General features: G+C 36.2%; 1 protein-coding gene across 1 annotated transcript in view; it reads right to left on the bottom strand.

Moving 5' to 3' along the window:
* PCCA (propionyl-CoA carboxylase subunit alpha) overlaps positions 1–12876 on the bottom strand; it is a 405781-nt gene that overhangs the window by 212053 nt on the left and 180852 nt on the right. The window contains exons 13-14 of the mRNA XM_047720325.1: positions 5327–5470; positions 3877–3951 (exon numbers count right to left, since the gene is read on the bottom strand). Coding sequence (XP_047576281.1) covers positions 3877–3951; positions 5327–5470 — 219 coding nt within the window. The remainder of the gene's footprint in view (positions 1–3876; positions 3952–5326; positions 5471–12876) is intronic.

Raw genomic sequence — 12876 nt, 5'->3', positions numbered from 1 at the left:
AGCTCCAGGGAGGACCCCAGTCAAGGCAGGCAGCAGGACTCGGCAGTTCAGCTCATCAGCTCTCCAGGAACGCTGGTCCTGTGGCTTTCATGTCTGTAACACTTTCCTTTTTTGCCTTACCCTCTCAACTGTACAATGTTTTTTTCTCTGTTACTGTTAGTCCCCTGAGACTTTAATGTTTGTACAGCTTTTCTCATAGCTTTGCTTTGTAAAGACACAGACCCAATTAGAGTTCCGGTTTTGTGGTTTTCATGGGGGAAAAAAAAAACTGCATAAGTTCAAAATATTCTTTTGAAGAGCCTGATTGCTGTTAACCAGCCAACAAGTTAGTTAGTACATCGCTGATTCTTGTTTTCCTCTCCCAGTTTGATACCAGCAGTAAGGCACAGAAGTTAGCCATGTAAAACTTTTAAAATGAGCAGTTGCTGAGGATGAAATATTTATTAAATTATTGTGCCTAAGTTTTGGAATCTGAAGTATTTAAAACCTAATCAAAATACTTAAGACTGTCAACCATGTCCTAGGGGTCTTGAAGATAGAGGAATTTAATCGAAGCTGCTAGAACAGCAGGACTTTGATGCCCGACATTGTAAAAGGGGTGGGAAGGGAAGAGCGGAAGCTCACGTAGCTCTTCACCTGTGGGAAGAAGACTTCCTAATAAACAGCAGCTCATCTGTCTGCAGCAAGGCAGGAAAAGGTCAACACAGCGGCTGTTAGGCCTTTAATATTTTAATTTAGGCAATTATCAAGGGACCGCATGTAGAACCTCTTGTCTAGGATATCCACATGAGGGTACGATGATGGCTTTATTATACGGTGACATCAAAAGATAAAGCACAGTTTCGTTCTCTTAAAAAAAAATTCACACTACTATTATTCTCTTTGTAAGGCTTTAGAAGATAACATTGTAACATACACAGAGTGCTTTAATTTCTGTATTTGCAAACACAAAAAGTATAGATATTTGTATTTACATTCGCATTCATACATGAAAATCATAATTTTAAATGAAAGTCACTCAGCACACTTAAACATATTTGGCTTTCTATTTTCTGGAAACATACTTCAGTTCTATGAAATTCACAGTGTTTATAAAAACTAGGAAAGAATTAATGGGACAGCTGTGAAAGCAATAAAATCATAATCTACCCTCTCCCCACATTCAAATAGCCCCCAAACGGCAGCTGACCACCAACTTACATAACAGAAAAGAGCCTTCTGAACTTGCATTTTCTTAATTTTAGCAGCAAAAAGTTAAAGAGCTCATTTTACCACCATTTATTATTATTTAAAACCAGAGCATGCTTGCTGAAGCTGCATTTCAAACTGAGACTGGTACAAATCCTACAATGTTTGACTTTAAATATATCCTATTTGCGACATAAATTGCTACAAGGGTAGGGTGGAACTCTGGTGTTCAACCCACTGGTCAAGTAACAGACAATAAAGATTATTTATTACTTTCTTCTATAGTTCATAATTTAACATTGTAGTTATCTTTACCACCACCCTCCTAAAAGTTAAGTAACCTAGGGCTCTTGGATCTAACCATGTCTTCAATTAAAATTATGATCATAGAAGGTATGTCATTTTAATCTAAAAATACATAGGGTAAAATCAAGAGATATAATACATAATCAAAACACATCTCTAATCAAATACATTTCATTAGCAAATCAACATTTCTAATTTAAAAATGTAACAAAGCATGAAGACTCTGACTTATAACTTCCTGCTTATATAGATTTATTTCCAATAATCATCAGCTTTTTTTCTTTTTCTAATTTCTAACACTGAAGTAAAAATCAAACTAAGTCGCCTTTCCTTTATGGAAACAAAGGCTACACAAAAAAATGTATTTTAGCTTTGGCACAAAAAGTTTTAAGAATAAAGTCAAATGAAAATGTAACGAAATTTCTGAGCAGAACAAAACTGCCCGCTGAAAATAACAAATTTATCAAATGTGGTGATCAAAGATTTTTTAAAAATCTTCATCAATGCCCTGTAAGTAAATTTTAGGCTTAAAGAAGCATGTGCAGTGTACGGCCTGTAAATTAAACCTGAAGTATGTATTCTTGTGACCAAAAAACGGTAACAGCCCAAAAGAGTTTTCCAAGTTCAAACTGACTAATCTAGCTAAAGAGGCAAGGAGGAAAAGCCACCACCCACCACCACCACCACCACCACCACCCAGGCACCTGTGTATGAGGGTCCCAAGCCATCACTCAGAAAGCTCTGGCATAATTTAAATGTCTTTCTTCTGTATCAACGGTGGACTGTGTGAAACTATCAGCCGTCTCCCACCCTTCATGCTCGAGTCACCTCTCCCCCTCAGTCCAACTCCCAGCCGGCCATGTCTACCTGACAAGTGACAGCCCAATCTGATTAAATGCTTCCAAGGGAGGGGACTTGTGGGCCTCCATGACAGGCCAAAAGTGATCACCATGGAGATACATAATTACAGCTGTCAACGCATCTACTGTCCTGCTGACATCAATTTGATTGCTCCCAGCAATAATGATAGACAAAGCTTGGTGTGCACTCTCCCGCACCCAATCACTTTATCTATTCCTTGGTCCATTTAGCTGACATGCAACATTCACACAAGCAAATAACAGCAGTAAGCAGAACATTTAAGGCATTTTAATTGTTTTTTCTTTCTATGGATGGCTCACAACCGCAAATGTTATTACATAAAACTCCTGCTGCAGCATTAATTGAAGAAAGATTTGGTGGGACAAAGACTGTAGGGGGTATAGTTTGTCCATTAACACTTGTACTTTCAACAGGTCTCACGTTTGAAAATTGCAAATTGCAAAAACTTGCGAGGGCAAAATGTTTGACATGGTGTTAGCTATTACAACATGGTGAAAACTTCCAACAACTAGAGGAATCATTACGAATTCTTATTTAATACTTTTTTGTTTGATTAAAAAAATGTTTAGATATGTCCCTATGATACTTGTTTTCTCATCTGCTATTTAACGTCACATAGTGCCTGTTAAATCTTTACAATTTTTTTTCTGCCTTCAGGCTTTGAACACAGCATGGAATCTCCCGGCCTAGAAAGGGTCAAGTCTCTTCAGAACGCATATGGGCAAAAACAATTTAAAAAGTGAAATAAATCACATATCCAATAACATCTTTGAATTTAGAATCCTTCCTGTAATCTTTTACCATCTTCATGCCAGTAATCAAACTGAATAATCATATTCACAGATGTTACAGCCTTGTCATCCACTAGTTAACATAATGTCATATATATATGCACTTATTACCTTGATTAAGAAAAAGGGTATGTCCTTGTTCTTTTTATGCATCAAAAACTATTTAAAGAACAGCTATTAAATATAGAAGAATTATGAATTATGTGGACCGTGATCACTTTTCTTTAACTGGTGCAAATATGTACTTCTTAAAGTCCATGACACTTCCTAGGATGAGGCACACTTTGTTCTCCTTAATCCGTTTCCATTAAGGGGCTGATTTTGTACTTGAATTTTTGACATCTCACTATACAGGGAAGCTAGATTAGATTTAGGGAAAAGATTAAAGTGTAATACAGAAAAGTCATTTCCCATTCTTAGGGTTCTGTGATCTTTTTCAGTACAATTCTCAAAAGAATTGGGAACATTGTAAACTATCATTTATTTACAAGTCAGATGTCTCTGGACGTACCCTGTGAAGTGAATTCCGACTTTCCTACATATCACAAAGTACAAAATATCTTTTTAAAAACAACAAAAAACTGTCATTCCCCAGGAATTCCACTTGTCCTTCAATTTACACCCTTCAGTGATGACATGCTTTAACATAAAAGTATGACATAAATCAAGGTTTTACCCCCTCACTTGGTATTACAGCTTAATGACTTACACCAGGTAGATGTATTGGTTCTTCGTACTGAGACAATCTCCCAATGGACGGTAAGCCAAAGGACTTGTAGGGGTCCTGAAAGTTCAAAGAAAAGGAAGCAGTCTTTGAAATATAAATCAGCAGAGTAAGGTTAAATATTTATACAATGAAGAAGCATTTATAGATCTATTTTCAACATACAGTATTTACCAAATCACAGATTTCAGAATATTACTGTCTTATACTCACTCTAGACTACTTAGACAAGTATTTAAAAATCAAACAGAACTGTAAGCAGAATTTAGCCTGACCTTAGTCATACTTTATTGAAACTGGTAAAATTCCAACATTTTATAAATCTTCTTAGAACGCTTCAGGCAAAAATAAAATAACCTAGGCGCTACATCAAAACATCCCCCAGTTCAGAACAACTGTGGTGCACTAAAGATACTTGTTTTTCTTACCCTCAAAACAGTTCACATATGGTAAAACTGGAGAATTTTGGTTCTTCAGATAAAGACCTGAAAGAAACTTTGCATGTGCTCCACTTGTAAATAGCTTGGATCATCAGAATAAATACTAAGTAAGTTCAGTGTCCCAATAATGCCACTTAAAATATAATAAAAAGCAAGAATAACCAAGCCAAGTATATTCTCAGTATCCTTAAAAAACACTGGAAAACAATTTCCAGTATTCTTAGACACAGATACTAGTAATTTACTTTTTGTTTTGACAAACTTCGAGTTCTAAAAGTAAAACATAGTATACATGTTTCCTTGAATTATTTTAATCACTTGAAAAAAGGCTTCTCAGATGTTGACTGCTTTATTATCTGATGATTAATACAGTTATAAAATAGTATAAAAGTACTGGACTGACAGTTTAGGAGTAAGAGCCATAATTAAAATCATGAATAAAGCTTTGCAATTTAAATTTTAATTGTTACTTTCATGTAATCATAAGGGACAAAATTATTAGAAAACAAACTTGCAAAAATTTAAGTACTGAATTAACAACTTGTGTGCACCCAGGGTGGGCTCTAAAAACCAAAAAGCCCAGGGTGGGGCCTAAAATCCAAAACAAACAAAAACACAAAAATAAATGCTTCTGTTTATTTCAAATGGGATTTGAAAACAAGCAAACAAAACAAAAACTGCAGTCCCTTCAAGCATACTGAATATTTAGCAAAAGCAAGAACATTTAACAAATGCTTTGTTGCCTCTTAAACTGACTGGGAGCTATTTTTCCCATGCAGAAAAAATACATGGAACTTAATTAAACTCAATCTTTTAAAACTACTTTGAATTACCTCAAAACTATCTACCCTTTGTCGCAGTTGGATTCTTTATTACATAAGCACACACTCGACACCAGTTCTTGAAATCCTAACTTCACGTTCCGTCCAGCTCTACCTGGTCCCATGACTTTGGGACACAACCACCATGCTTCCTCTCAACATCATTCCTTTTACCTCAGCATAAACCCGACATTCGACTGCCCAGCCATTGATGGGAATATCAGCTTGTTTGTGCCTGAGAGGGTAACCCTTGGCAACACGGATCATTTCTTGGACGAGGTCCAGGCCGGTAATGCATTCTGTGACGGGATGCTCAACCTGCAAGGCCGATATGAGCCCATCAATAGGTGTGGGAAAAGGCAAACAGAAATAAGCAAGAACAAGTTCAACAACTTCTAGGTAAAATAAGGTTAATTATATTTCACAATCACAATGAACTACAAAACCAAAAGAATAAAATTAAACACAAGCTATATCAGGCATGACTTTTTTAAAAGAAACACCTAAAAAGTATTTGTAAACTCTCTGTATTACTTGTCTCCATTTTTCATTAGATGTCATCTGGCCAGGTTTAACACTCTCAATTTTGAAACTACTTCCTGTCCAAAAATAGGTATTTAGCTGCAATCCTCCGTATGGCAGATAATCAAGCTATTCTGCTACACTTAGCATGGCACCCACAGAGGCAGCTTAGGATCTTTCAAAGCACGAGGCGAACCGAGTCTCACCCAGGCTCATGCTTTCACTAACCTGTCCTGACAAGCAACCAGATTAGCGTACTCTTCCATCAGTGCAGCGTAGCAGAAAGGAGCAGATGGATCCTGCAGGTTGTTTTCCCTTCAGACTTACATGGGGAGTGCTGAGCACGCACAATAGCAAAACGGAGCCAGTGAAATCACTCTGCTCTCTCAGCAAATTGCTGATAACTACCTTGGATGATGCTGTCATGGGGATCCCAGGCCTTCCATACCCACACACGGGACACACACGTACAAAAACATGCACTGGCATATAGGGATACTAACAGGGATACACAGCATTATGAATTTGATTGTTTACAAGTTCCTAAACTTAACAAAGCTAAAAGAAGGGCACTTATGGCACTGATAAAGAGCAGATGATCTGTCACTGAAATCCCTGCGTAAGTTTTAGATATTTAAATATAAGCTCAGCCACATATCCTGTTTTAATACCGATTTCTTCTCTTATAAAAATTAAGCATGTTCTAAATGCACTTCGTAACAGTCTCTTTATCGTGACGTGTCTAATTCCATACACTCTGAAACGAGAAAAGGTCAATGAACAAAAGACATGTCTTCCCATCTTCAACTACACTAATTGAAGGACAGGACTTAGTCATTATAATAATCTTGAAGCTTATCATAAGTAGACAATGCCATGGTCTTAAAAAAAAAAAAAGCTTTGTAAAAATAAACAGATGGCATCCATAATTAGCTCTGTGTGTGTTAGGAGTTTGTTTACAGTTTCAACAACATTTTAAGACATTTTGACATAATTTTAATGACAAATCATCACTAAAATAAGCATCTACCCTTTGTAAAATAAATGTGACACTAAATAAAGATCTTATTAGATAGTTCAAAAAATAAATTTTTGAAGGCAAGCTATAGTTTTTTGAGAAACAAGATTCCATATGACAAATATAAAAAGAAAGGAACAAGTGTTAAGCATATCTATTATTGCCAGAAACAAATTTCGTGTGAGAAAACATCTTACCACTCTATTCAAAGTGTGCCTACTGTGTGCCAAGGGCTTTGTATCAATACTATTCACACACTTCATTAGGTTAAAAAAAAATTTAAAGTTCAGTGAATGATTTAACTCTAATCTATGATTAACTCCTTCTAAAAAAAAGTATGCACGATACATTAGGCAAATAAATAAATAGTGAAAGAGTAAATGAGCAGCAAATCCAGAGCCACACCTACAGTAAATGGTAGAGGCAGGGTTGGAATTGAGGTCACTCCAGAGATGGTACGACCTTCCTATTCTCAAGGAAAAATGTATATAAAAACATGTAGTAAATTGGCCGGCTCAGTCAGTGCAGCATGCAACCTTTGATCTAAGGATCATGAGTTTAAGCCCCACACTGGGTGTGGACATTACTAAATAATAATAATAATAAGCTTTTTTAAAATGTAGTAAACATAAACAGATACATAATTATGAGCTGTTGTCTTCTATAAAGCACAGTATTATAAAAGTTTAAAGATATAAATTCATTGTAAGGCTCTGTTTTGCCTTGGAAGACTTCTCTGTAACCATGTAAGAAAAAAGTACATTAGACCCATTATTGAATGGAATCCAAAAATGGACCCACTTAACCACAACTTAGAATTATAGAACAGAAACAGCACATTTCACCATCTAAATTAGTGAGCTGCAAGCATTTCAAAATAAAATAATGAAGTAGATAACTAGAATAATAACTAGCTGCTAAAGGCAAGATGATTACTTGCAGAATTTAAAAAATATATCCACTTAGGTTCATATATTGTTAAAGAAATCTTTCTAAACACATTTTAGTAAAATTCTGAAGTTATTCAACTGGATGGTGTGAAACATTTCCTTTAGACCCTGCACTATTATCACCAGGAATCTTGTAGGCATAACATTGTTTAAATAACCATGTACAGCGCCATTTCTGAGAATTCGGAAACAGGTCCCCTCTGCAAGTCAAACTCAATACTTAAGAGATTAAAACAGAGATATACAAAGAGACAAAACAGCTCCCAGGCCAAAATATAATTCAACAGAAGTTTTACAAATATCTTTAAAAGGAGAAAAAAGAAAAGAAAGAAAGAGAAGGAGAAAGGGAGGGAGGGAGGGAGGGAGGACCACTGGAAAATGGAGGTAGCCACCTGGAAAGAAAGGATACACAAAGAACGAGAGTCAAAGACGGCTGTCTGGTAGGCTCAGGGTTTGTCTTGTTCCATCTGGAGGAAAAATCCACACAAGTCTATTGCCACTAAACATGTATTCTGAAGGCTGTCATGTGGAGGGGAAAAAAAAAAAAAAACAACAACAAGGTTTCTGTGTCACTTCTATTTGGAAAACATTGACTTCAACTACATTAAACATGTACTTTTAAGAAAGACTCCTCAGACTCCTTAATGAGATACTATGCTTTGGGATTCTCAAGAGGAGGGTATCCTACAGTGCCTACTTAACCACACACTCCCCCTTCTACGGGATACCCTTATGGGTTGAGAATTCCACGGAACACACTTTTAGAAACGATGCCTTAAACATTCAAAATACAAAACTGAATTCCCTTATTGTGACTATCCTCACCAAACAAATTTCTGAAAACTTGGCTTCATACATTATATAGTTTTTACCCAATAGAAATGGGTGATAGTTCCAAGAAGCGTATGAATAAGGGATACACCAAATAATATGATTCTGTACTTGAAGATCAGTATGTTGACATTCTAATAGATAAGTCTTATGATTTAGTCAACAAAAGACCTAACCCTCACCCCCAGCCACAAAGAAAGGAAGAGAGAAAGAAAAGAAGAGCCCAAAACAAGTCAGAATTTCTTTTTATTTTTTTAAATTTTTTTTAAAAATTTTATTTATTTATTTATTTGACAGAGATCACAAATAGGCAGAGAGGCAAGCAGAGAGAGAGGGGGAAGCAGGCTCCCCGCTGACCAGAGAGCCTGATTCGGGTCTCAATTCCAGGACCCTGGGATCATGACCTGAGCTAAAGGCAGAGGCTTTAACCCATGAGACACCCAGGTGCCCCAAGTCAGAATTTCCGAACTCTCAAAGACAAAGACTGTGCACTCTGCAGATCTATCAGTAGCTGATCAGTCTGTGCTGGAAATGCCTCTATCTTTCCACGAGTCTTTTGTTCGAACAGGTGCAGACAACTACAATCATGAAAGGTCGTATTATGGAATACAATCACACACAATCATGCGACAGTGGGTATATATAGTTCTACATGCCTATATTAGATGGCCACAAACGTCCAACTTTTTATTAATTCATTTGTTATTTTAACTTAGTTTTGTCTTCTTGATCACCATCAAGCTATCACTAGTATCAGTGTTTGTGTTTAGACCTCTTGCTACTGTTTTCACATGTATTTGTTGCTTTAAATGTATTTACCTCAAAAAATAAATAACTGAGTTTATCAAATGCAACAGTGAGGTAAATCTGGTTTTGCTTTCAAAACGTCAAAGTGATGAACTTAGAAAAACATATCTTTCTGGCATTGTGTCTGCCATTGCCATTGTAATCTTTAGACTTATTCCTCACTAAATACGAACTAGGAAATATCTACAACTAGTAGATGAAAGTATAATGAGACATTTCCAGTCTCAAAGTATCTCCCGATAAGATACTTTATTGACAACAAAGGGAACAGTGGTAACTCTACAGTAAAGAAATGTGAGAGACACCACCTTAACCAAACGAACCTCAGCAGTAATGGCGTGAACAGACATCATGCTTCTCCGGTGTGGTGCTCAGAGAAGCACAAAACATTCCCTGTAGAATACTTGCAGTGAGCACGGACTCGACACAATCACGATAAAACAGACAAATGCAAAATGAGAGATATTCTACAATGTAAAGGGCCTGTGCTCCTGAAAAAATGTAAAGACCATAGTTGACCCCCGCTCCAAAATAAGTAAAATAAAAGACTAAGGAACTGTTCTCAATGGAAAGAAAGAGGTATGACAAGTAAATGTAATATAGGATCCCAAATCTGAAAATGTGTTTCTTTTACTATAAAAGACATTAATGGAACAACTGGTGAAATCTGAACATGACCTCTAGACTGGATGATAGGTATATGTAAATGTTAATATCCTGATCTTGATAACGGGACTGTGTTAATGTAAAATAATTTTCCTATTTTTAGGAAATACAAACATTTTCAGGAGTAAAGGATCACCAGGCCTGCAGTTTACTCTGGAATGTTTCAGGTAAAGAAGAGAGACACAGATAAAACAGATAAAGCAAACGTAAATATTAGGCAAAGGTGTTCAGAACATCTTTGTAACATTCTCCAATTTTTCTCTACATCTGAAATAATTTCACATAAAAGTTAATAGTAATTAAAGCAACATCACTAGTTTGTTTTTACATATAATAAACTATTACCAAAATAAAGATAACTGATTTGATCATTTTATCTTCAATTAAAAATAATCCAATTTGATCAATATTTTCTCTTCAAAATCTACTGTGTTAAATAAAAGTAATAAACAGCAGATAATTCATTCAATAGGTTTTCTCTGACTTAAAGTTGCAAATATTTTGTGTTTATTTACCTAATAATTCCTAAGATTTTAAGAACAGGTAACTAGGTGACAGGCAAGTTTTCCTCCAGGGGAGCAAGATTCAGGTAAATTCTAATTATATACTTAAGTTAACTTCCAATGAAAATTAACACTGAGGGAAGTTCCAAAGAGAAAAAAAAGTCACAAAAAGTGTGGAGAGAAGTCAGACGGAACATGAATGTGTAAACTTGGCCATTAACAGAGAAGGACGGTGATGAGAAGGACTGGAAGTTCCTTAAATGGAAGAATATTTGGCTGTACCTGTCTACTGCTGAATGGTGGCCCAAATGCCCAGTCAAAGCAGAAGCTGTCTCCAAAGCTAGAAGACCCAACAAACAGGCTGTAACTAACATCCAAATGGCACTGAAATTTACAAAACCCCTCCAAATGCATGAACTTGTTCCTCAACATTCCACTGTAATTTTATAGGGAAGGCAAAGGAGATACAAACAAGAGGTATATGGTGAGCGAATATTAAGAATATTTAATATCCAAATAATGTTATTTTAAATTAATATGATTTTAGATAACATCTTTATTAAATACACCATGTCTAAACTGACATGTATTAACAAGGCTTGATTTGTGAAAGCTACCTATGGTAAGCAGAAAGTGTTCAACTCAACTCAGCAGAGCAGTTCAGATGTGATGATCTATTGAATTACACGGCAGTTGTCCTGTTACGTAAAACTGAGTTCCATAATGGTATCTGGCAGTAACAGGTCTCCATTCAGTTTGTTGTTATTCCAGCCCGAAAGGGTAACGGATGCCATTATTTTTGGTTCTGCTCTTTCAGTTCAGAGAACTGCTTTGTCCAGAACAGAATCTAACATTTACCTATTAAGATTCTGAAGCTCCACCTCCCGAGAATACAGGATTTCAAAATAAAGATCTAAAGTTATTAGATTTTGATCCACAGGACTCAAAGATAAAAAGCACATTGGGAAAAAGGCCCCAACATACCATTCCTGTAAACTCACCTTGAAAATAATGGCTATGTTCAAGGGTGGCAGTGGAAACTGAACAGATTCTATTTACAGAGCTTCCCTGTTGACCCCAACACAAATAATCAGATGAAGAAAGGGTAAGGAAGCTGTTTATGGGCTGAACTGGGTTCCACCCTCCCCAATTCCTATGTTTAAACCCTAACCCCTAGTACTTCTGAATTTGACTGTATTTGGGGATAGGGTCTTTAAAGAGGCAATTAAGTTAAAATGAGGTAATTAGGATGGGCCCTAATCCAATATGACTAATGTCCTTAAAAGAAGAGATTAGGACACAGACAACACCACAGAACAGCAGACAGACCGTGTGAAGACACAGGGGGATGATGGCCATCTGCAGGCCAAAGAGAGGGGGCTCCAGAAGAAAGCAACCCTGCAAATGTCTTCATTTTAGACTCCTAGTCACCAGAACTGTGAGAAAGTAAGCTTCTGTTGATTAAGCTACCTTGTCTGTGTATGTTGTTATGGCAGTTCTAGGAAACTAATACAGGAACAAATTTGAAAAATTAAAATCTAGGTAAGAGTACAGAACTCAAAGACCCAAAATAGTTTACAACACACTTTAAAACAAAAACCTAACTGAAAGTATCTGACAATTTTACCTATTCACATCATGTCATAAAAACTTCTTTCCTTCACTTTCTAATAAGACTCAATAAATATTAAGGGAAAGTTTAATATACCCTGCTTTGTATTCTCAGTTTCCTAGGATACTGGCATTGAATATTCCAGAACATCCCAGTTCTGGCTTACTTAACCCAGTTTGAGAATCTTGGCCTCTGTGACTTCAAAAATAATCGAAAAAGTCAACTTCTGCCCAAATCTAAAATGCCCCTTCTGGCAAGAAAGCAGTTTTACGAATTAGTCACAAATCCATTTCTCTATAATTTCTCCTCTCAATTATTCTTTCAATCAATGCTCCAACTCTGAAAATAGAACATGGTATTTGTTCAGTTACAGTCAACTCAAAGAAACCAGAATATGGGTTGCAATAATTCTTAATTTTCAAATAGGTGAAACAGTAGAGGGTAAGAATCAATTTAGAGTTTCTAAATTCTTCTGGAATATAAAGATCCCACATGGTACAGGATTATCTGATGGGGACGTCTGGTTGCCATAGAATTTTAACAATTTCATAGCACTTTTTCTTCTATCCCATCGCAAAAGTAGATTCCTTCTTCACTGTGACAATCATATATAAGCAACTGACAAAGGTCTAACAAAGGTGGGAAATTCAGCTCTGTTCTTAAGGATATGCAACAGCAATATGACCACACTTGGGCTATTAACTACAATAAGATGTTATTCCTCTCTACTTACTTGAGAGTGTTCCAATGCTTATAATCTTTGTAAGACTACAAAAAGGCTGTTTTTCCAAATAACTAAAATCTAATCATAACCT

Source organism: Lutra lutra, chromosome 3 (assembly GCF_902655055.1).
Source record: "Lutra lutra chromosome 3, mLutLut1.2, whole genome shotgun sequence".
NCBI lineage: Eukaryota > Metazoa > Chordata > Mammalia > Carnivora > Mustelidae > Lutra > Lutra lutra.
The sequence above is the reverse complement of the archived record's forward strand: the minus strand, read 5'-3'. Positions and strand labels throughout refer to the sequence as shown.